The sequence below is a fragment of the Myxine glutinosa genome, chromosome 11 (genome assembly GCF_964187855.1).
Source record: "Myxine glutinosa chromosome 11, kmMyxGlut1.1, whole genome shotgun sequence".
NCBI classification, from domain to species: Eukaryota; Metazoa; Chordata; class Myxini; order Myxiniformes; family Myxinidae; genus Myxine; species Myxine glutinosa.
This window is the reverse complement of record NC_136271.1, coordinates 4,485,583-4,512,356: the sequence shown is the minus strand read 5'-3', so window position 1 is coordinate 4,512,356 and position 26,774 is coordinate 4,485,583. Positions and strand designations below refer to the sequence as shown.

Here is a 26,774-nt window from a genome sequence, read left to right as displayed (position 1 = left end):
GTGCATCTTTTCGGTGAAGTAGGATGACGTGTGCAACTTTTGGATGAAGTAGGATGACGTGTGCATCTTTTGGGTGAAGACGGATGATGTGTGCAACTTTTGGGTGAAGTAGGATGGCATGTGAGTCTTTTGCGTGAAGTAGGATGATGTGTGCATCGTTTGAATGAAGAAGGATGATGTGTGCGACCTTTGGGTGAAGAAGGATGACGTGTGCAACTTTTGGATGAAGTAGGATGACGTGTGCATCTTTTGGGTGAAGTTGGATGATGTGTGCAACTTTTGGGTGAAGTAGGATGGCATGTGAGTCTTTTGCGTGAAGTAGGATGATGTGTGCATCGTTTGAATGAAGAAGGATGATGTGTGCGACCTTTGGGTGAAGAAGGATGACGTGTGCATCTTTTGAGTGAAGAAGGATGACGCTTGCGTCCTTTGGGTGACGAAGGATGACGCGTGCATCTTTTGGGTGAAGTTGGATCACGTGTGCAACTTTTGGGTGAAGTAGGATGGCATGAGAGTCTTTTGCATGAAGTAGGATGATGTGTGCATCGTTTGGATGAAGAAGGATGACGTGTGCGTCTTTTGGGTGAAGAACGATGATGTGTGCGACTTTTGGGTGAAGAAGGATGACGTGTGCATCTTTTGGGTGAAGAAAGATGACGCTTGCATCTTTTGGGTGAAGAAGGGTGACCCGTGCATCTTTTCGGTGAAGTAGGATGACGTGTGCAACTTTTGGATGAAGTAGGATGACGTGTGCAACTTTAGGGTGAAGAAGGATGACCTGCGCATCTAATGGGTGAAGAAGGATGACGTGTGTCTTTTGGGTGAAGAAGGATGACGTGTGCATCTTTTGGGTGAAGACGGATGATGTGTGAGTTTTTTGCGTGAAGTCGGATGACGTGTGCATCTTTAGGGTGAAGAAGGATGGTGTGTGCATCTTTAAGGTGAAGAAGGATGGTGTGTGCATCTAATGGGTGAATAATGATGATGTGTGTGTCTTTTGGGTGAAGAAGGATGACATCGGAATATTTTGGGTGAAGAAGGATGATGTGCACAGCTTTTGGGTGAAGAAGGATGACATGTGCCTCTTTTGGGTGAAGAAAGATGATGTCTGCATCTTTTGGGTGATGAAGGATGAAGTGTGCTTCTTTTTGGTGAAGAAGGATGATGTGTGCATCTTTTGGGTGAAGAAGGATGACATGTGCGTCTTTTGGGTGAAGAAGGATGACGTGTGCGTCTTTTGGGTGAAGAAGGATGACGTGTGCGTCTTTTGGGTGAAGAAGGATGACGTGTGCGTCTTTTGGGTGAAGAAGGATGACGTGTGCATCTTTTGGGTGAAGAAGGATGACGCGTGTGTCTCTTGGGCGAAAAAGGATGACCCGTGCATCTTTTGGGTGACGAAGGATGACGCGTGCATCTTTTGGGTGAAGTTGGATGACGTGTGCAACTTTTGGGTGAAGTAGGATGGCATGTGAGTCTTTTGCGTGAAGTAGGATGATGTGTGCATCGTTTGAATAAAGAAGGATGATGTGTGCGACTTTTGGGTGAAGAAGGATGACATGTGCATCTTTTGAGTGAAGAAGGATGACGCTTGCATCTTTTGGGTGACGAAGGATGACGCGTGCATCTTTTGGGTGAAGTTGGATGACGTGTGCAACTTTTGGGTGAAGTAGGATGGCATGTGAGTCTTTTGCATGAAGTAGGATTGATGTGTGCATCGTTTGGATGAAGAAGGATGACGTGTGCGTCTTTTGGGTGAAGAAGGATGATGTGTGCGACTTTTGGGTGAAGAAGGATGACGTGTGCGTCTTTTGGGTGAAGAAGGATGACGCTTGCATCTTTTAGGTGAAGAAGGGTGACGCGTGCATCTTTTCGGTGAAGTAGGATGTCATGTGCAACTTTTGGATGAAGTAGGATGACGTGTGCATCTTTTGGGTGAAGACGGATGACGTGCGCATCTAATGGGTGAAGGATGACGTGTGTGCCTTTTGGGTGAAGAAGGATGACGTGTCTTTTGGGTGAAGAAGGATGACGTGTGCATCTTTTGGGTGAAGATGGATGATGTGTGAGTCTTTTGCGTGAAGTCGGATGACGTGTGCATCTTTAGGGTGAAGAAGGATGACCTGCGCATCTAATGGGTGAAGAAGGATGACGTGTCTTTTGGGTGAAGAAGGATGACGTGTGCATCTTTTGGGTGAAGACGGATGATGTGTGAGTCTTTTGCGTGAAGTAGGATGACGTGTGCATCTTTAGGGTGAAGAAGGATGGCGTGTGCATCTAATGGGTGAATAATGATGATGTGTGTGTCTTTTGGGTGAAGAAGGATGACATCGGAATATTTTCGGTGAAGAAGGATGATGTGCACATCTTTTGGGTGAAGAAGGATGACGTGTGCCTCTTTTGGGTGAAGAAAGATGATGTGTGCATCTTTTGGGTGATGAAGGATGAAGTGTGCTTCTTTTTGGTGAAGAAGGATGATGTGTGCGTCTTTTGGGTGATGAAGCATGAAGTGTGCTTCTTTGTGGTGAAGAAGGATGATGTGTGCGTCTTTTTGGTGAAGAAGGATGACGTGTGCGTCTTTTGGGTGAAGAAGGATGATGTGTGCATCTTTTGGGTGATGAAGCATGAAGTGTGCTTCTTTTTGGTGAAGAAGGATGATGTGTGCGTCTTTTGGGTGAAGAAGGATGGCGTGTGCGTCTTTTGGGTGAAGAAGGATGATGTGTACGTCTTTTCGTGAAGAAGGATGACGTGTGCGTCTTTTGGGTGAAGAAGGATGACGTGTGCGTCTTTTGGGTGAAGAAGAATGACGTGTGCGTCTTTTGGGATGTGTTCGTTTGGTGTCGGCGATTGGGAGTAAATACTCTATTTAAAATGTTATATTGTGTGTTTAGGGGATCTTTTAACAAGTGTCAGTTTGAACTCGAACTCGTGTGGAATTGTCAATTTATAACTTTAGAATATTTGTAATTTTGAGGATGGTGTGACGTCGATTTTTCAAATAATGTTTATCCCTGGATTACAAATATGCAGATATAAATTTATATCTTTATGGTTACGCACATTTTGTCAGAGATTTTAAATATATCATGACCAAAGATACATATTGGGACAGCTGTCTTCTTGCGACTATAGTATAAGGTCGTACTGATGGTGTCACAAAGTTAAACTATTGACATTATACTACTTCTACGACTACTGCCACTACCACTACCACTACTACTACCACTACTACTACTACAACTACTACTACTACCACTACTACTACTACAACTACTACTACTACTACTACTACTACTACTACTACTTTGCTATACAACCCAACTATTTAATCAACCGGCTGGCCAGGCTTGACGTTTTACTGAGGATGGTAGGAATTTGGAATCGAGCCAGGGTGCTGGCAATAACTCACCTACTCTTCACGAAAGACGTCGCGAGACATTTAATGTCCTCATTCATGGCAGTGGGGTCCTGCGGCGTAACGTCCGTCCACTGGACGGGGTGCGGGGGGTGGCATTGATGCATCGCCCTGCACGCGAAGCACCAGGGCTGCAGTTTATAACTGCATCGATATTCGAACCCAGGCTGGACAACTCAGAGGTGAGTGTGCGTAATTCTCTCTAGGTTATCGTGTGAGCTAACTATATGTAATTGATGCTGATGGACCTCGGTGGTGTTATCTTGCTTGATGCTCAGCGTTGAAATGGATCGAGTATGGACTAACAGCCATAGGTTGGTAATAATTGCGCATGCTTCAATGGCCCGAATGATGTCAAAATTTGTTCCTTCAAAATTCCTTGTAAGGGAAGTCATTATTATTCACCTGGAGATCTTCATAGTTGATGTGTTGTCATGGCTACCATTTCAAGATGTTTGAGGCTGTAACGTTTGTATAATTGAACTACATATTTGGAGAAACTATACATTATCTATGTTTATGGTGGATAAGGAAGGAAATCCTATTGGAATTGAGAATTTTTCTGTTTATTCTGCAGTTGGTGCAGGTTTTACCTGCCTTACTCATGCCTCACCTGCCTTAATTGCAAGGCATAAAACATGCCACGGCTCCACTGGATCATTTGGAAGAACAATATTGGATCTCATGGCGGAGTGGAGTGGAACAAGAATCATGCATACGTTGGTCCGTAATCCCTGGAATGGGTTCCTGGAATCAAATGATCTTGTGACGTCAGCAACAGCAGGTTTGTGGGGCAAAAATGATCTTGGGTACTTCGATTCAACACATACTCATCACTCACGTGACTGCTTTGTAACTTTTGTCATAGTTGTCAACATTGTTTGGGTCTTGGTAAAACAAACAGCAGTTCAGGACGATGTAAAACAAATAATTATTTGGGACTCAGTGAAACAAATAATTGTTTGGGACTCGGATAAACAAACAATTATTTGGGACTCAGTAAAACAAAAAATTATTTGGGACTCAGTAAAACAAACAATTATTTGGGACTCGGTTAAACAAACAATTATTTGGGACTCGGTCAAACAAATAATTATTTGGGACTCTGTAAAACAAACAATTATTTGGGACTCGGTTAAACAAACAATTATTTGGGACTCGGTCAAACAAACAATTATTTGGGACTCGGTTAAACAAACAATTATTTGGGACTCGGTTAAACAAATAATTCTTTGGGACTCGGTAAAATAAACAGTTGTTTGGGACTTGGTTAAACAAACAATTATTTGGGACTCGGTTAAACAAACATTCATTTGGGACTCGGTAAAACAAATAATTGTTTGGGACTCGGTAAAATAAACAGTTGTTCGGGACTCGGTTAAACAAACAATTATTTGGGACTCGGTTAAACAAACATTTATTTGGGACTCGGTTAAACAAACAATTATTTGGGACTCGGTAAAACAAACAATTATTTGGGACTCGGTAAAACAAATAATTGTTTGGGACTCGGTGAAAGAAACAGTTGTTCGGGACTCGGTTAAACAAACAATTATTTGGGACTCGGTTAAACAAACATTTATTTGGGACTCGAGTAAACAAACAATTATTTGGGACTCGGTTAAACAAACATTTATTTGGGACTCGAGTAAACAAACAATTATTTGGGACTCGGTTAAACAAACATTTATTTGGGACTCGGTTAAACAAACAATTATTTGGGACTCGGTAAAACAAACAATTATTTGGGACTCGGTAAAACAAATAATTGTTTGGGACTCGGTGAAAGAAACAGTTGTTCGGGACTCGGTTAAACAAACAATTATTTGGGACTCGGTTAAACAAACATTTATTTGGGACTCGAGTAAACAAACAATTATTTGGGACTCGGTTAAACAAACATTTATTTGGGACTCGAGTAAACAAACAATTATTTTGGACTCGGTTAAACAAACAATTATTTGGGACTCATGTAAACAAACAATTATTTGGGACTCGGTTAAACAAACAATTATTTGGGACTCGGTTAAACAAACATTTATTTGGGACTCGGTTAAACAAACAATTATTTGGGACTCTGTAAAACAAACAATTGTTTGGGACTCGGTTAAACAAACAATTATTTGGGACTCGGTTAAACAAACATTTATTTGGGACTCGAGTAAACAAACAATTATTTCGGACTCGGTTAAACAAACAATTATTTGGGACTCGTGTAAACAAACAATTATTTGGGACTCGGTTAAACAAACATTTATTTGGGACTCTGTAAAACAAACAATTATTTGGGACTCGGTTAAACAAACAATTATTTGGGACTCGGTTAAACAAACATTTATTTGGGACTCGGTTAAACAAACAATTATTTGGGACTCTGTAAAACAAACAATTATTTGGGACTTGGTTAAACAAACAATTATTTGGGACTCAGTTAAACAAACATTTATTTGGGACTCGGTCAAACAAACAATTATTTGGGACTCAGTTAAACAAACATTTATTTGGGACTCGGTCAAACAAACAATTATTTGGGACTCGGTCAAACAAACAATTATTTGGGACTCGGTAAAACAAACAATTATTTGGGACTCGGTAAAATCAAATAATAGTTCGGGACTCGGTTAAACAAACAATTATTTGGGACTCAGTAAAACAAAAATATATTTGGGACTCAGCAAAACAAACAATTATTTGGGACTCAGTAAAACAAACAATTATTTGGGACTTGGTTAAACAAACAATTATTTGGAACTCCGTTAAACAAACAATTATTTGGGACTCGGTTAAACAAACAATTATTTGCGACTCAGTAAAACAAACAATTATTTGGGACTTGGCTAAACAAACAATTATTTGGGACTCAGTAAAACAAAAATATATTTGGGACTCAGCAAAACAAACAATTATTTGGGACTCAGTAAAACAAACAATTATTTGGGACTCGGTTAAACAAACAATTATTTGGAACTCCGTTAAACAAACAATTATTTGGGACTCGGTTAAACAAACAATTATTTGGGACTCGGTTAAACAAATAATTCTTTGGGACTCGGTAAAATAAACAGTTGTTTGGGACTTGGTTAAACAAACAATTATTTGGGACTCGGTTAAACAAACATTCATTTGGGACTCGGTAAAACAAATAATTGTTTGGGACTCGGTAAAATAAACAGTTGTTCGGGACTCGGTTAAACAAACAATTATTTGGGACTCGGTTAAACAAACATTTATTTGGGACTCGGTTAAACAAACAATTATTTGGGACTCGGTAAAACAAACAATTATTTGGGACTCGGTAAAACAAATAATTGTTTGGGACTCGGTGAAAGAAACAGTTGTTCGGGACTCGGTTAAACAAACAATTATTTGGGACTCGGTTAAACAAACATTTATTTGGGACTCGAGTAAACAAACAATTATTTGGGACTCGGTTAAACAAACATTTATTTGGGACTCGAGTAAACAAACAATTATTTGGGACTCGGTTAAACAAACATTTATTTGGGACTCGGTTAAACAAACAATTATTTGGGACTCGGTAAAACAAACAATTATTTGGGACTCGGTAAAACAAATAATTGTTTGGGACTCGGTGAAAGAAACAGTTGTTCGGGACTCGGTTAAACAAACAATTATTTGGGACTCGGTTAAACAAACATTTATTTGGGACTCGAGTAAACAAACAATTATTTGGGACTCGGTTAAACAAACATTTATTTGGGACTCGAGTAAACAAACAATTATTTTGGACTCGGTTAAACAAACAATTATTTGGGACTCATGTAAACAAACAATTATTTGGGACTCGGTTAAACAAACAATTATTTGGGACTCGGTTAAACAAACATTTATTTGGGACTCGGTTAAACAAACAATTATTTGGGACTCGGTTAAACAAACATTTATTTGGGACTCGAGTAAACAAACAATTATTTCGGACTCGGTTAAACAAACAATTATTTGGGACTCGTGTAAACAAACAATTATTTGGGACTCGGTTAAACAAACATTTATTTGGGACTCTGTAAAACAAACAATTATTTGGGACTCGGTTAAACAAACAATTATTTGGGACTCGGTTAAACAAACATTTATTTGGGACTCGGTTAAACAAACAATTATTTGGGACTCTGTAAAACAAACAATTATTTGGGACTTGGTTAAACAAACAATTATTTGGGACTCAGTTAAACAAACATTTATTTGGGACTCGGTCAAACAAACAATTATTTGGGACTCAGTTAAACAAACAATTATTTGGGACTCGGTCAAACAAACAATTATTTGGGACTCGGTCAAACAAACAATTATTTGGGACTCGGTAAAACAAACAATTATTTGGGACTCGGTAAAATCAAATAATAGTTCGGGACTCGGTTAAACAAACAATTATTTGGGACTCAGTAAAACAAAAATATATTTGGGACTCAGCAAAACAAACAATTATTTGGGACTCAGTAAAACAAACAATTATTTGGGACTTGGTTAAACAAACAATTATTTGGAACTCCGTTAAACAAACAATTATTTGGGACTCGGTTAAACAAACAATTATTTGCGACTCAGTAAAACAAACAATTATTTGGGACTTGGCTAAACAAACAATTATTTGGGACTCAGTAAAACAAAAATATATTTGGGACTCAGCAAAACAAACAATTATTTGGGACTCAGTAAAACAAACAATTATTTGGGACTCGGTTAAACAAACAATTATTTGGAACTCCGTTAAACAAACAATTATTTGGGACTCGGTTAAACAAACAATTATTTGGGACTCAGTAAAACAAACAATTATTTGGGACTTGGTTAAACAAACAATTATTTGGGACTCGGTCAAACAAACAATTATTTGGGACTCGGTTAAACAAACAATTATTTGGGACTCAGTAAAAGAAACAGTTGTTCGGGACTCAGTAAAACAAACGCTTATTAGGGACTCAGTAAAACAAACTGTTGAATGGGACTCGGCAAAACAGACTATTGAATGGAACTTGGTAAAACAAACAGTTGAATGGGCCTCGGTAAAACAAACAGTTGTTCGGGACTCGACGCACACATTCCCAAAAGATGCACACGTTATACTTCTTCACCCAAGTTACGCACACAACATCCTTCTTACCCAAAAGATGCAAACGTCATCCTTCTTCACCCAAAAGATGCACACGTCATCCTTTCCAAATAGGCCAGCTTTGCTATGTGGTTGGCCCAAGAAAGATCATGCCTGATGGTGAGGTGAAGAAGGTTAAGAGACTGATACTCTTCCAGTGTATGACCAAGGAAATGGGTGCTTTCGTTTGACAATCCACTTGCAGTTATAGTTTCAGACTAAGATTTTCCAGGATTGAAGTACATGCTGCATCTATCAGGCCAGTGTCTAATCATTTCCAGATCAGCAGAGAGAGGGAGAGATGCAGCTGCTGTCTGCCGAGCAGAGATGGACTACTGTCTGGCAGAATGTTGAATCATCTGCAAAAAGGAAGAGGGTTTCCCAAAGCATTGAAGAGGTCATTCATATGGATGAGGAACAAGACTGGGCCCAAAACATTGCCATGGGGAACTGTAGCCTCCACTGGGAGAAGGGAAGAGAGGGTTCCATGGATGGCAAAACCTTGACTGCGTGAGTGGAGGAAGTCAGAAATCCGGGAATGAGGGTGACCTATGTCAAAGGCAGAGAGCTTGTCAAGCAAAGCAGGATGCCAGACAATGTCGAATGCCCACTATATGTCCAGGGAGGTGGTTCCAACATCTCATTTAAGATTGAGAGCAACAAACAACAACAACATGCATTTTAAGGCCATTTTCCCTGCAAGAGCGGGGGTTAGCCTTGCGGTCCCCATGACAATCTTCTCTATTTTGCCCTATTTTCTGCATCTCTCCTTGTTAACCCCCTTGCCCGCATTTCTTCTTCCACCATCTTTAGCCAAGTCTTTCTCGGTCTTCCCCATCCTCTACTTCCTTCTACATTCATTTCCATCACTCTTCTCAACCAGTCACTTTCATCCTTCCTCAACACATGACCAAACCATCTCAACCTGTTCCTCTTCACAGCATCAATCACAGGCTCTATTCCCATCATCTTTCGCAATTCATCATTTGTCTTCCTCTCTCTCAACGATACTCCGCACATCCATCGAACCATTCGCATTTCCACCCTTTCCAGCCTTCGTTGCTGCTCTGCGTTCATTGCCCATGTCTCGCTCCCATAAATCATAACACTTCTCACACATGCAGCATACACCTTTCCCTTCAGCTTCAATGACACTCCCCTCCTCATCAGCACGCCACTCAGTTCCCGAAACGTCTTCCATGCACATCTCACTCAAGCAACCGTTGCCGAGTCTGATCCACCTTCTCCAATCAGCATGTCTCCGAGGTAGCAAAATGTTTTCACACTGTCAGGGAATTTGTACTGGGGGACTCACAGGACTCCAACAACCGGACACAGGTTACAAAAGGTCTAGTTTATTAAACTGTATTCACTTCATCCAATTACCAAAATGATACCGCATAATATAATGGATCAGGTTAACTCTTTTCGCTGGTCCTTCTCGTTCATCCGACACTCCCGTTCGGTCAGCGCTTCACGTAGCAAGTCCTCTCGACTCCACGTTTGCTCTAGTTTATATGGACGAACTGGACTTAATCCTCTGTCCGCTGAAACGTTAATCCTTCTTCCGCTGATGCCCCGAGGTCATGTATTGCACCAAGCCCTGGCATCAACTCGCTCCCCTCCTGCTGTGATTTCCATTTACACAGTAGGAGGGTGCTCCAGCCTGGGGCTGTGACCAGGTGGACAAGAGATTACCATGTTCGGGCACATTCCTGACACTCATTTACGAACTCGGCTTTCACAGAGGTTGCAGGTAAAATGTATCAGCTTCGTTACCAGTCTTAATCAATAAGTTACCAGTGCCAATCAATAAGTTACACTGAATTACACTTCCACAATTCCCTCATCTTTTTGTTTTTGTTTATATTAACCATTAATCTAAACATCAATATAAGTAAACAATCAATCACTACAAGTAAACATCATTACAAGTATAAGTAAATAATCAATCACTTTGGTAATCAAATTCCCTTAGGCATACACCGTCATCCTGCAAGAATCACAAAACATTTCGTTGGTCATTGACTCCTTCCATATTGTTCAATCTATTGCATTTGCATCACAAATATATTTTCAAAACAACACTTCACCATCACCAAGATACAACAATTTCACTTCATTTTCAAGTTTTGTAAAGCATCTGCACCATCTGGCAAAAACGTTTGCCTCCACACAAATGTTGACTTTGTTTGAAAGGAAGGGCTGATCACTTGTGTTTGAATCCAGGTATGAAACATTTTCTCCTAATGTCTTCATAGCTCCTGCACTACTTCGTGTAGGATTTCGCTGTTGTGGTAACATTGCGGAGTCATAGACTGACCCTGCTCTCCTTGTAGCATTCTTGCCACTTTTTGCTGTGAACCATAATGATTCCTTGAACAAGGCCTTTGCCCAGTTGTAGTCGACTTGCCTCCTCCCTCATTATGAGTGGGCAGCCAGTATTGGTGTGACGTTGATTGGCCAGCAAGATGTGGAACAGGGATGCCGGATGCATCCACAATGATGTTGGGACCATGGTGTTCAGGTCATTCATGGTCCTTACCAGGAGCAACCAGCAGAATCGTGCACAGCTGTTGTGACAAGGGCACAGCCGTTTTTTTGCAGCTCCATGCTGGTTCCCCGGACGTTGGTGAAGTAATAACATATGTCCCCGCATTTCACAGAGGTTGCAGGTAAAATGACGTTGTCCTGCAACTTCTGATGTGGTGAATGTTCGAAGTCTTCGAACAAGAGTAAGTGATCGCCTTTCTTTCATATGTTGCAGTGTGATCCAGGCAAATGGTCACATAAATTTCCTTGGTGAAGGTAAGCATTCATCTCCAAGTTACACGGGAGAATGTCTTCATCATTCTTTGAGAAAGAGGGTGTATGCCATGATTAACTTCATTTTTTTTTTTTTTTTTAGCCACAAATTTTCTTTCTCGAACTTCTTCCCAATTCCGTTAGCACTCCCTTCAAAATGTGATCTCGTCTTATCCTTATGCTCAGTCACATCTGAATCTGCTTTCCACACACACTGAATCAGATAGGGTGCATCTTACCATGAAATCAGCATAATCATGTATATCTTCCGACAGTTTCACATTCAACAATTTGTTGTTTTTCCTTAACACAAAAAGTTATATTCATTTATATGCGTCACACAAATAATATTCAATCAGGTATGTATTTTATTACTAAACTAAGAATAGCATTGTATATGATTACAATCACAAACGGGAATACCTAATTCCCAACAACAATTTTCCCAAACCAACAAATTAAGCATAATGTATTATTACCATAATTCCTCTCCACTTTTTCTTTTCCCTCTTTTTTTTTTTTTTTTTTTTTTTTTAACAGTGTGTCACTCGTGGTGATATGAGTTCATTGATATTGTAATTGACACAACTCATAACATTGTCGTTATGCCATTATCTTAATTCTACTGTATTCATTTGCAACATCACTTGATTTAGTCTTTTAATCTCAGTATTTATGTCGCCATAAAAGTCTTCCTTTTCTGGTTCCACATTTCTTTCCTCATTTGTCACTTCATGCGTTATCATCGTGTTGTTGGTTACCTTATTCAAACACACCGTCACTAAGGCTTTCAAGCAAGCCACCACTAAAACAATTGCCAATATAACTACTAAACCAACAAACAAATATTGGAGTATCTTAGCTACCACCCCTCCAAATGTGTTTCCCAACCATGCAAAGGCACCCCCTTTTATATAATCGTGGTATCTTGCTCCCTCTTGTCTGATTGTATCGGCTGTGTTATAAATTTCTTCTGACTCATCAGGTATGTACGTACAGCAATCTGTACCGATGACTGCACATGTACCTCCTTTTTCTGCTAACAGCATATCTAATGCCATACGATTTTGTAATGCCATCGTTCTTGTTGCTGCCAGCTCTCTTGTAAGTTTTTCCAATCCACTAGCTGTTTTATTTGCCAACTTCTCCATAGCCAATGCCATGTGCCTGAGTTCTCGCCCTGCCTTCCAGGTTCCATAAAATGGAAATATTACCATTCCAATCCATTCCCCCATGCTAATAGTTCTTCTCTGCCTAGAATGCAGGATATGCGTTGGTGACTTTGTTAACAGGCGCATGTGTGGAAGCACAAACCCCAGAAAACATGTTCCGAACCATCCCGAGGGAAGATACGGATATGCCTTGTGTCCACATATAAAATACGTATTATTATATGTCCATGTGTTGTCCATTCCCCACATACCTTTCCAATATAAAGCTAAACCCTTCGTGCCATTTGGTCCTAGTGGGACAGGTGTTCTCATCCAGCCTTCTTCGTGACCATAATTGTGGCATTTAGAGGTTCCCATAGACCTGTTATGCGTAGGCGTTTGGGGTCTGGTGATACACATTAATCCTGTTATTTGCTGCTGGACGGTCATGTAAGAGGGCATTTTGTTCTTATCATATGTAGGTCTATAACTGTCCTCAAATTGGTTACAATTATATCCCCCTTTCTTCCATCCCTCTTCTCCGGACAGTTGGCCGTTAAAATCTGATGCTATCAGGGTGTGAGGGAAGCGGCTACATAATTCCGCCCAACCAAAAGGAACTGCCTCCAATGGTACTCCGATCTCACTAGAATGCGGCATTTGTGTACATATCCAACAATTACTTTCATTTGCTATAGCAGCCCTTGTATGGGCTAAATGTAAAAAAGTATTAATCCCGTGTAATCCATCGGATTCTAAAGGTGTGTCTTTATCCTTCATCAAACTTCTCTTCTGCTTTTGTCGTTCCGCATGATCATATATCTGTGTATCATTTGCTGGTGTTGCGTTTTGTTCCCTCATTACCCCAAAATAATCCATACAACACAGAGTCCCCACTACCAGAGAACCCATTCCTAGGATAAATATCACCATTTTCAAGGAGTATCTGAAGTAGAAGTCTCTGGTTTCCCTTGATTGGTCGGCTTGTCTTGATACGGTGTTTCCCTTTGTCCCACCTGTATCCATCTGTAAAACATGTGAGCTACCCCTTGTATATGTCCGTACCTATAATATAATTACATGGCAATAAAATTCAACATCGTAACTAACAAACTTCCTAACAGGTTAATGAAAGAAAATCCCTAAAAATTCCTTATTATTTAACATAAGTCTGATTATTTGCCTTTCCCTGATTCCCTTATATCCCGGGGTCCACCTAACTCCCTTGATCATGAGTGTAATTGTGCTACATTATCACTGATGCTGTACTAATATCAGTAGGTAATTGTATGTCATGTAGGCAAATAAATGTCACTAACTCAAGTAGGACTACTATATGATGAAATAATCAATCACTACAAGGGGCGTTAAAATGTAATTCAAATGAATGTAAATCACGAGTATCATTTATCCGCCACTGAATGTTCTGCTGGGCTGCTAGGTGCAGCCTCGTTTTCTGTGGGGCCATCCACTTTAGCACCATGTGCTCGCTTGCAATGAGAGGCATGAATCCAACTTGGTCTGCCTTGGCATTTTACTGCAGTATGCGTTGTCAACAGCACCTGATGTGGTCCTGACCATCGTGGTGTCAACGCAGTTTTTCGTTTGAAAATTTTGATGTACACATAATCTCCAGGTTGAAAAGAATGACACTCATTCTCTGCAGGTTCTGGTAAAGCTTCCTTCACCTGGGAATGAAACATCTTCACGATTTTGGTCAATTCAATACAGAAAGAGTACATCAAATCATCCATCTGGTGAATATCCATCTCCTTGATCATCAGGGGAGGTGAATGAGGTACCCGCATTGGTCTCCCCATCAAGATTTCATGCGGGGATAATCCCGTTCTCCTATTGGGAGTAGCCCTCATTGCGAGGAGTGCAAGTGGAATGGCATCTGGCCATTTCAAGTTAGTGTCCGCACAGATTTTGGCCAGCTTGTTCTTTATTACTCCGTTGTGTCGTTCCACTGCTCCCGCCGATTGGGGGTGATAAGGACAGTGAAGATGAAGGTTTATCTGCATTGTCTTACCCAATTCCTTAATAACATCTGCTGTGAAATGCGTACCCTGATCAGAAGAAATCCTGCAAGGAACTCCAAAGCGACATATGAAGTCCTTCAACAGAATCTTCACCACTGTTTTGGCATCTGCATGTCGACAAGGGTAAGCTTCTACCCATTTTGTAAACATGTCTACAATCACTAAGACAAACTGAAATCCAGCGCACTTTTCCATTTGGATAAAATCCATCTGTAAATGTACAAACGGACCTGTCGGTGCGGGATGAGCTCCTGGTGTAGTCTTTTCACCTTTGCCTGGATTATACGTCTGACACACCTGACATGTAGCACAACATTGCTCTGCCACACGTGTAAACCCAGGTGCATACCATTGTTTTAACACTGATGCACACATTCCTCCTTTACCTGTATGACTCACTCCATGAGCCAGACGAGCAATCCATGGCAACAATTGGCGAGGGGCGACAACACGTCCATCAGGAGTAGTCCATAATTTAGATTCTTTGTCAAATGTGCATCCAGTCTGTACCCACACCTCTTTTTCCCGGTCTTCCACCACTTCTTGCATAGCGCTGATGTCTTGCAGCGTCGGGGTATTTTCAGGAACCCTTACAGGTCCCTGTATGATCACCGGGTCTTGTTCCAAATGTGCCGCAAGCTTCGCTGCTTCATCCGCCCTTGCATTTCCCTGTGAGACCTCATCTCTTCCTTGTGTATGGGCCTCACATTTTACCACTGCAATGGCCGATGGTAGAAGGATTGCTTCCAAGAGGCTAGCAATCAACCTCCCGTTTTTTATTTGGCTTCCCGAAGATGTCAAAAATCCTCTCTGTTTCCAGAGAGCACCATAATCATGAACGACCCCATGCGCGTACCTGGAGTCTGTATAAATGGTTACTCTCTGGCTTTCCGCTAAATGACAGGCTCTAGTTAATGCATACAGTTCTGCCTGTTGAGCCGAGTAAGTGTTTGGTAATTTCCCACTCTCCCATGTCTCAGCATCTGTGCATACTGCATATCCTGTCAGTAGTGTACCGTCCAATGCTCTTGATGATGATCCGTCAACATACAGTACCAGATCTGCGTCTGGGATGGGAATGTCCTTCAAGTCAATGCGAGGCACTAGTGCATGTGCCAATACCTCTGCACAATCATGGGGCTCACCATCTTCCTCTGTTGGCAACATAGATGCTGGGTTCAGCGTTGGGCAACGCTGAATGGTGAGGTTTGACGGTGCCAACAATCCTAGTTCATACGTTGTAGCCTTTGATGCTGAAAGGTGCTGTGTTCCTGCCTTCAGCAAAACCGTCGCCACGGCATGCTCAACAAGGAGAATTAAGGGGCACCCCAGGACTATTGTAGCTGTGGCTTCTACTGCATACGATGCTGCTGCCACTGCTCGCAAGCACTGTGGAAACCCTCGTGCTACTGGATCCAATCGAGTGCTGTGATACGCTATAGGGCGCAGTTTTCCCCCATGTTTTTGCGCCAACACCGATTGGGCAAATCCTCCTTTCTCATGTGAGTAGAGAAAGAAATTTTTCTCATAATCCGGCAGTCCTAAAGCAGGAGCTGATGCTAAGGTATCTTTCAATGTCGTAAAAGCTCGTTCAGCCTCCGGGGTCCATTTCAAAGGAATTGGACTGTTTGGTAAGCTGATGTCCAGCAGAGGGCGAGTCAGTGATGCATAATCAGCAATCCACTGATGGCAAAACCCTGTTGTCCCCAGGAAAGATTTCATCTGCTTGACAGTTGTAGGTTTTGGGAGTGCCCTGATCGCCTTTACACGTTCCGGGCAAAGTCGTCTCGTATCTCCTTTCAGAATATGTCCTAAGTATTTCACCTCTTCCTTACAGAATTGCAACTTATCTCTTGAGGCCTTGTGGCCTTTGTCTGCTAATGCTGTCAGTAGCACAACAGTGTCCTGTTTACATGCTTCCTTTGAAGTCGAGCATATGAGAAGGTCGTCAACATATTGTACCATCACTGAGCCTCCAGGAAACTCAATGTCGCTGAGGTCTTCATGTAGAGCACGTGAAAACAAAGTTGGGCTCTCTGTGTACCCTTGTGGTAGAACAGTCCAAGTGAATTGTGAGCCTTCGTACGTGAACGCGAACAAATAACGCGAATCCTCATGAATGGGTACACTAAAGAACGCCGAACATAAGTCCACCACGGAGTAGAACTTTGTATTGCTTGGAATACTTGACAGTACAGTGATGGGATTAGGGACCACCGGATAGGCTGGGATGACACAATCATTAATTGCTCGAAGATCCTGTACAAATCTCCAGGTAGTCTTGCCTGGCTTCTTCACAGGTAAAATAGGAGTGTTGCACATGCTCACGGTGCGAACTATAACTCCCTGATCCGCCAATGATCGAATCACTGGTGCAATACCAGCTTTTGCCTCTGGTCTCAATGGATATTGGCGCTTTCTAGGCAGTGGCTTAGAATCATCTACTGTCATCCTTACCGGTGCCACACTCTTGATTCGTCCCACATCATTCGGATGCGTTGTCCACAAGCATGTTGGTATTTGATCGAGTGGGTCCGGATCCCCATTGGTGTCGGAGCTGAGTAGGTATAGCCCAACATTTTTAGTGTTAATTGGTTCATCAATCATGATGAAGGTTGAAGAAAGCGCCTGCTCTACAAGCTGCCAGCAAAATCCTTCTCCATCTAAGTCATAAAGTGGGGCTTGTTGAATTTCTCCCATGTATCTCATGTTTTTGCAATCTTTCAAAGTTGCAATCATTGTTCCAACATCTTTTGCTTCATATCCTTGTGCCACCGCTAAGGTGACGTGTGGGGTTGTTGTTTCTGGTTGATTCCACAGGAGTTGTTGATCTGGCGTCAAAGACACTGACATGCCAATTCCCTGTTCTCCTACCCACAGTGATGTTATATGTACATCATACCTTGTGTCCAGGTATCTAGAAACGTTCTCTGCATAGGACACCTCCTTCCCTATAGGGTCATGACATGTCGTACAGTGAAGATCAGTCTGCCATTTCAGAGAATCCATCAAGTAGCTGTCTACCCACTCCTGTACTTTGGGCATTGCAACCTTCAATGTCATAAAACTATGGTACAAAAGTTCTGCCTTTTGTGTATCATTGATTTCCCATCGATGTGTTCTTGGTTCTATTGCGCTTTGTAGCATATCAATGACGAAGTCGTGGGAATGTTCTGGCATTTCTAGATACACTCCGTTTTTCTTACATATGACAGTACAGTTCAATTTGCACAATAAATCTCTTCCCATCAAATTTACTGGAACGCCAGATGCCACAAGAAAGGCATGTTGTGCAGTCAATGGGCCAAGTTGGACACGCAATTCCTTTGTGACAGGCGTATGTATGGGAACCCCTGATACTCCTACCACCGTCGTATAGTGTTTTGACAATGGTATATTGGGAAAATCTGCTCGACGCAACGTGGAACGAGTGGCTCCCGTATCAACTAGGAAAGGAGCCTTGCGTCCGCCTATTGTCAAACTAACATTTGGTTCCTGTGCAGCCGACCTTGAGATTAACGGAAGTGCTGCCACTTGGTCATTCTGGTCTAGTCAGAAGGGCGTTTCAGACCATCTATTCTGCTGAGGTCCTCCCTTAATTGGGGCGTTCTTCAATGGAGCCCTATATGTTGGCTGAGGTGGTGGTAGTTGGTAGTGTCCCTGTCCTTGGTTTCCCTGTCGAAATTGTCTTCTGTTGGGGTATGGGCATGCCCTTTTCCAATGTCCCCTCTTTCCACAATTGAAACACCGGTTCCTGTCGTTACCTGGTATGTCCACTTGTTGGCTTGTCTTGCTGGGTTGCATGTCTGGGTCTCCGGGTTGCCATTTTGACCTCTGGTTTTCTCCTGACTCATAGTTGTTGTCTGTTGCATTGTTGCATTGTTGCATAGAAAACCTATTGCATTGGTTCGTAGTTATCAGGGCTTGTGTCTGTAGTTGCATCAATTTTTCGGCATTTATAGCACTGTTCCTGGCCTGAATTCGCTGATGATGCAAAGCATAATTCAATATTTCTTGCATCGGCTTGCCTTCCCAAGCAATGCACTGTCTTTCCATTTCACTCTTCAATTTCGGCAACAGACCATTAATAAAAAGGGGTTTTAGGGCATTGTCGATTTGTGCCCGGTCTATTCCCGAATATAATCGAAAAACATCTCGCAATCTGTCTAAATAATCACTAGCATCCTCTCCTGTTTTCTGTTTGCACGTAACCACTTTATTCCAATCAGTCACGGGCGGCAATTTTTGTATGGCCTCTATTAATTTATTTATCTGTGCCATTTTAGCCTCCGCGGGTATGTCTAATTGTCCATTTATTGCATGTACCCAGTTTGCCTCACTCATTAATGTCTTCAAAGTGGTGGTATTTGGAATTACCCACTTTAAGAGTATTTCCATGTCTCTTATAGTCGGCAATTGCGTTTCCACAATCAATCGTAGCTCTTCTGCGAATTGAAGTGGATCTGTTTTGATTGATGGCATATCGCTCTGTAATGCCTTCAATTGGTGTATTTGCCAAGGTCTATACATCAAATCTGGGCGTTCCTCATTTGCCCCTGGAAATTGCCGTTGCGGGAAATTCATAACGCCACATTGTTCAAAACCTTCCTGTGGGAGAGTCAAGTTTTGAATGTTCATTGGCAAATCATATTGATCGTTGGATAGATTGGCATTCATCACAGGGCCCTTACTCCTTGTATGGTGCAATGGGGAGTATGTTGAAGTTGTTGCAGCTGGTTGTATCGCTTGCCCACTTTGAGTCGGTTCCTGTCCTCCAGTTGCACCCTCTGGGGTAGTCACCTCAACTGGGGCACTGCTTTCACCTGTCTTCTGTCGGCTAGAGCCAATCGTTTCACTCTGTACTGGCCCTTCGGCAGGTAGAGGTACGGGTGCCTGTACTTCCTGTGGCTGATATACAATATGTCGCCGATAGGGTGGAGGAGTTTCCTCTTCTAGTTCATTTATCTCATATGACCTTGCGTCTGGGTACAATCTGGACTGGGATCGCTTTCCATTGCTAACTTCAAGAGGCATTTGAGTGGATACCTTTTCCAACCTATGTTGTATCTGCTTCATTTCTTTCTTCACACCCCCCATTTTCGTTTTGGTCTCCCTGTCTCTAGACTCGATGTCCCAGTAATAAAATGGTTTCCAATCCACCTTCAACTTCTGTCTGTCTCTTGCTTCTAATTCTTCTCTGAGTGTTTCCAATGTGTTCCTGTCAAACGTGCCATCCTTGGGGAATTCCTTCTTTCTCCCTTTCGTCCATTCATGCCAAGATTCCAAATCTTTAAGTGAATGTGGACCATATTGCTGATACATGTGGTTGACGCAAGCGCCTCTTTGGGACACGTCTAGCTGACCTTGTTTACCCTTGCAGACTCCATTTCCCATTTTGCCTGTATGTGAATAACACTCAATATTCCCTCAATGTACCAGGTAGATTACTAGGATCTGCGCTTTGGAATGCACCTGTACACACCTATACTATATGTCCTATAAATAAATCTACTGGAGTTTGTTCCACCTTTTATCAAAGTAGCGTTGGATGCGTTGTAGCTTGTTCCAGGTTCCTCTAAAGCTTCACTCGTACCTCCAGGAAGGATCTCTCCACCTGTTCACACGGTGATTTCCAGAGAATCTCCCTCAGCTGTGGCTTTTGCACAATCCAATCTCACAGATCAGTATTTGCAGATGAGCCGGAGGGTCAGTATGAAGTGGGTGAATCCTCAGGTGTCCGCTCTGTTTGACGGGGAAATCACACAATGGTAACCGCACATACATATCTGTATATAAACTCACCACCTTGCTCAATTTTCCCAGGTTGTCTCCACATTGATAATATCTCGCAAAGATATCAAAGCTTCTTTCTTGAGACCGCATTTTCATCAATCAAACAATCAATATATTCAATTCAATTTATTCAGTTCAATTTATGCAATTAAATTCAATCAATTAGATTCAATCAATTAACAATTCAATCAATTATTCAATTTCAATTAATTCATCAATATTCATCAATAAATCAAATTAATCATTTTGAATGACTCCTTGCATAAGCCCTTTCCCCAATGATGTCAGGACAGGTCCATCCATTGACTGAGATCGACTCATCGGTCGTCACCTCTGGTTCGTACCTCATGTCAATTGATGAATCACCGTCCTGTCCTAGGGTCATATCTGACATATTTCCCCATTTTGCCTGGTCTCCACAAATTTTCTTTGCAACCACTAAAGGCAACTCATCCTTCATTCGTGAGACAGCCAAAATGGATGGCAGATATTAAAGTTCATTGGAAAAAATATCTCATCATTTTTTTTTTTCTTTAATAGTACCCAAATCTCTTGGCAATTTAAATTTCGTAAAACTACTGAAATAAGACTGTAAAATTCCTTCAATCATGCTAAATTTTGAAGCTCCATTGCTTGTAACACCCAATTTATCCCATAGGGCTTGAAAGTTCTTTCCCAAGTTCATGCAATCATTCTGCATTTGAACCCTATGATATCATTCATAATAATCATCATGATTTTATAGTCATGGTCATATCATAATCATCTATTTAAAACGAACATTTCCTTTATCACCACAATTATGTGGTATAATCAACAATAGAATAAAACTGTACATAGCAACAGGCTACCTCATGGCCACTCAGTATACCTATTGACAATAAGTCATAACAATATCGAATAATCATTGAACAATTCAAAAATCGCTTCCACTGCTCCAGCCGCAGCATTCGTCATTTTGTTTGCTCATCCGCATGACCAAAACGAAATAAAGGGAGCTCAACCATTACACAGCGCTTTTAATGGCGCATGCCATAGAAACTCAACGCAATTTCGACTCAGCCAGAAAACGAGCAAATTTTGCAGGATGTTAACTGGAATTAGTCGTGAAAATATATCCAAAATACACAAAAAATACACATCCACAAAATAAACAACAAACCCAAACAAACCCAAGGTCGACCCTCTTACACAGTAAATTACATCATTTCAGCATCGTATTGATTGCTGAAATATTCCAGGGTTTATACATACCTTAAAAGAGGTATGCGTGGTGTTGCCCCCTCCCACGTTTATTCCAGGGTTTATACACACCTTAAAAGAGGTATGCGTGGTGTTGCCCCCTCCCACTTTTAATTCCTCATTAAATTACTTATTAAATTACTTATTAAATTACTCATTAAATTACTCATTAAATTACTCATTAAATTATTCGTTAAATTACTCATTAAATTACTCATTAAATTACTCATTAAATTATTCGTTAAATTACTCATTAAATTACTCATTAAATTATTCGTTAAATTACTCATTAAATTACTCATTAAATTACTCATTAAATTATTCGTTAAATTACTCATTAAATTACTCATTAAATTACTCATTAAATTACTCAGTAAATTACTCATTAACTTAACTTACATAGTTTCAGCATTGTATTGATTGCTGAAATATTCCAGGGTTTATACACACCTTAAAAGAGGTATGCGTGGTGTTGCCCCCTCCCACTTTTAATTACTCATTACATCGTTTCCATTTAAAAAAACATCGCTTCTACTGCTCCAGCCGCAGCATTTGTCACTTTGTTTGCTCATCCGCATGACCAAACCGAAATAAAAGGAGCTCAACCATTACACAGCGCTTTTAATGGCGCATGCCATAGAAACTCAACGCAATTTCGACTCGGCCAGCAAACGAGCAAATTTTGCAGGATGTTAACTGGAATTAGTCGTGAAAATATATCCAAAATACACAAGAAATACACAAAAATACACTCCCACACAAATAAACAACATTTATTCCGTTCAACAGAACAAACATTTCCTCTATCATGACACGCATGTCTTCAAAATTATATGACCAAGAGAAAAAGTAAAATTAATTAAAACTGCGGGCAGTGATGATCCGGGGACCATACCGCTCCATCCTGATTGGACGAGTGCGTGCTAGAGTCGTTAACAACGACAGTCCAGATCCGATTGTTCAAAATTTCAACTCAATCGATCGAAAAATGAACGCAGGGATGCATTTTAAAGGTGCAGTGGCACTAACTGAGTTGCCACGAATATGGCCACGAAATTGCCAATATGGCCATCACAAAATATTTTCCTTAATCAATTGGCTCATAGCATAACCAATCTGCAAGTATTTCATCCGAAGATGTATCTCTCAGGAATTTTAATTAAATAAGTCATTTATAAATCAACGAGTTAATTTATTAAATGATTAATCAATAAATCAATATTTTCCTTGACAGCCACATCACTTGGTCAGTGTCATGTCCAAATATCAGCTTCCTTACTCAAAAGGTGCCTGAGTTAATGTAATGTAATTACTGTAATAAGATTACTGCAATTACTGTAATGATTACTGTAATTACTGTAATTACCGGAACTGTAATTACTGTAATTACCTCAGGTAATTACTGTAATGTAATTACTGTAATGTAATAAGAAATGTAATTAATTAAATAAGTACTTCATTAATCGTTAATAATGAAATAATTCCTGAATTCTCATTCGATTCACTTGACATTCGAATGTCCCCAAAACGTTGGAGCAAAACGTTGCAACAACGAAAGTGAAACGTTGTAGCGACGTTGTGGAAATGTTAGCAAAACCCAACATTTGAATGTTCCCATTCATTCCAACAACAAGTTCCAACAACAAGTTCCACCAACAAGTTCCAACAACAAGTTCCAACAACAAGTTCCAACAGCAAGTTCCAACAACAAGTTCCAACAACAAGTTCCAACAACAAGTTCCAACAAGTTCCAACAGCAAGTTCCAACAGCAAGTTGCAACAACAAGTTCCAACAAGTTCCAACAACAAGTTCCAACAACAAGTTCCAACAACAAGTTCCAACAGCAAGTTCCAACAGCAAGTTCCAACAACAAGTTCCAACAGCAAGTTCCAACAACAAGTTCCAACAACAAGTTCCAACAACAAGTTCCAACAAGTTCCAACAGCAAGTTCCAACAACAAGTTCCAACAACAAGTTCCAACAACAAGTTCCAACAAGTTCCAACAACAAGTTCCAACAGCAAGTTCCAACAACAAGTTCCAACAACAAGTTCCAACAGCAAGTTCCAACAACAAGTTCCAACAACAAGTTCCAACAGCAAGTTCCAACAGCAAGTTCCAACAACAAGTTCCAACAACAAGTTCCAACAACAAGTTCCAACAAGTTCCAACAGCAAGTTCCAACAGCAAGTTGCAACAACAAGTTCCAACAAGTTCCAACAACAAGTTCCAACAACAAGTTCCAACAACAAGTTCCAACAGCAAGTTCCAACAGCAAGTTCCAACAACAAGTTCCAACAGCAAGTTCCAACAACAAGTTCCAACAACAAGTTCCAACAACAAGTTCCAACAAGTTCCAACAACAAGTTCCAACAGCAAGTTCCAACAACAAGTTCCAACAACAAGTTCCAACAACAAGTTCCAACAGCAAGTTCCAACAACAAGTTCCAACAACAAGTTCCAACAACAAGTTCCAACAACAAGTTCCAACAACAAGTTCCAACAACAAGTTCCAACAACAAGTTCCAACAAGTTCCAACAGCAAGTTCCAACAGCAAGTTGCAACAAGTTCCAACAACAAGTTCCAACAACAAGTTCCAACAACAAGTTCCAACAGCAAGTTCCAACAGCAAGTTCCAACAACAAGTTCCAACAACAAGTTCCAACAACAAGTTCCAACAACAAGTTCCAACAAGTTCCAACAGCAAGTTCCAACAGCAAGTTGCAACAACAAGTTCCAACAAGTTCCAACAACAAGTTCCAACAACAAGTTCCAACAACAAGTTCCAACAGCAAGTTCCAACAGCAAGTTCCAACAGCAAGTTCCAACAACAAGTTCCAACAACAAGTTCCAACAACAAGTTCCAACAAGTTCCAACAGCAAGTTCCAACAGCAAGTTGCAACAACAAGTTCCAACAACAAGTTCCAACAGCAAGTTCCAACAGCAAGTTCCAACAGCAAGTTCCAACAACAAGTTCCAACAACAAGTTCCAACAACAAGTTCCAACAAGTTCCAACAGCAAGTTCCAACAACAAGTTCCAACAGCAAGTTCCAACAACAAGTTCCAACAACAAGTTCCAACAAGTTCCAACAACAAGTTCCAACAACAAGTTCCAACAACAAGTTCCAACAACAAGTTCCAACAAGTTCCAACAGCAAGTTCCAACAGCAAGTTGCTCCAACAAGTTCCAACAACAAGTTCCAACAACAAGTTCCAACAACAAGTTCCAACAACAAGTTATTATCACATTGCAATGACCTCTAAACATTCCGAAACCAATATCCCATTAAAAAATCCCATTAAAATCCCATATTTTATCACCCTTTGCATTGTTGAAAGCAATTAATTCCATAACTTAATATTACCTCAATTTATATATACTAGGGCGTGCCCGCACGTACGTGCTCGCCCGTACGTGCTTGCAAAAAAAAACATGCGTGCAAGCAACAACAAAACTTTGAAACCACGTGGCAGTTACGACCACAGAACCACCCTCCTATTTGCATGGAATGGTTTGGTCCATTCGCAAAGCCAAAACGAACGACTTGCGAGTACGGTGACCATACCTTGGGACCCCCTTGTCCGATTAATTTCAAACCTTGACAAATTTTCCATTCCTTCCCTTCCTGATCTTTCGTGGCATCTCTGCCATTAAAATCCCATATTTTGTGAGCGTGCCGAATCAGTAAGCATCACCCCTTCTATGAGCCTCGACCAGAGGGTGGTTGTTACTCACAAACACCATTTCCTGTAATTATCTCTCACTAGGGCATGCCCGTACTATATATATATCTAAAATTATATCCCCCGCCGAGCAAGTCGCTGGCTCCAAGTCGAGTGCTTTGAACAAAAAAAAAGAAGTACTCTAAACGGTGGTTTTTTTATTCAACCGTGAAGCATGTCTCAAAGGCTTCTTGATGGACCTGGACAAAATTTGATGCAATTTTTTTTCTCAATCGCCATCTTTCATCATAATTCTGGACCGGCATGAGGGGGGTTGTCTGTCATGAATTTATAGGCATGGCGGGAAAACTGAAAAAAATTATTTATTTAAAACGGGTGTACACGATTGTACACGTGTACGGAAGGACCTTACCGAACCGGCAAACAAGTCGCTTCATGCACATCAGTGGTGCGTTTCTTCGTGGCGCGTGTCAGAAGAATTACACAGCGCAGGAAAAATACGTATTTACAGAAATCGTAAAAAAAAAAAAAACTCGGATAATCGCTAAAATCGTTGTGGCCGGTGTACCATATTGGAAATATATATATATATAAGTATAATTCCGTTTCCCGGTTCCCTGTCGCTCGCCAAGCGCCGATCAAGTCAAGTGCTTCGAACAAGTGCAAAAAAAAAAGTAGTACTTTATCCGTGTGCTGGTGGGTAAACGAGTGTACCGGCCTTACACGTCCTGGAAGCAAGCGGTCGCAAGGTGCACACTTGCTCCGCCCGCTTCCAGGTCACAGTAAGGCCCTTTAATAACCAGCGTAAAAATACGTATTTACAGAAATCATTTAGAAAAAAAAACGAATAAATTGCTACAGTCGTTTATCGAAATCCCATTCGTGATGGCTCACGCCACCTATATCGCGGCATCGGTGCGCAAAGAAGCCCCAGATCACCTGCTCCCCCATGTATGTACCCATAACTTCCAAGTTCGTAAATCATATTGGACAAGACAAGACACACTCACCTTTTAAAGAAGACTTGCTTGTACAATTGATCGCAGCGGTGCCTCCAATATTGTCAGGGAATTTACTGGGGGACTCACAGGACTCCAACGACCGGACACAGGTTACAAAGGTCTAGTTTATTAAACTGTATTCACTTCATCCAATTACCAAAATGATACCGCATAATATAATGGATCAGGTTAACTCTTTTCGCTGGTCCTTCTCGTTCATCCGACACTCCCGTTCGGTCAGCGCTTCACGTAGCAAGTCCTCGTTCATTCCATCGTTCTGTCGGGCAGGGCTTCTGAGGACAAGTGTACTTTACTCAACGTTTGCTCTCGTTATATCGCCAAACTGGACTTAATCTCCTCTCCGCTAATGTCCCGAGGTCATGCATCGCACCGAGTCCTGGCATCAGCTCGCTCCCCTCCTGCTGTGTAAATGGAAATCACAGCAGGGGGGGGGGGGTGCTCTAGCCTGGGGCCTTGACCAGGTGTTTCAAGAGATTACATTGTTCATACACATAAAATGTATCTGCTTTG

At 41.2% G+C, this 26,774-nt stretch overlaps 1 protein-coding gene across 2 annotated transcripts in view; it reads left to right on the top strand.

The window, feature by feature from the left end:
- Positions 1-26,774, top strand: part of LOC137436361 (ATP-dependent clpX-like chaperone, mitochondrial) — a 136,010-nt gene that overhangs the window by 2,432 nt on the left and 106,804 nt on the right. For both annotated transcript variants that reach the window (XR_013624882.1, XM_078786359.1), the window contains exon 2: positions 3,990-4,196. Coding sequence is in view for 1 of the 2 variants with exons in the window: in XM_078786359.1 (XP_078642485.1) it covers positions 3,990-4,196 (207 nt within the window). In the remaining variant the exon portion in view is untranslated. The remainder of the gene's footprint in view (positions 1-3,989; positions 4,197-26,774) is intronic.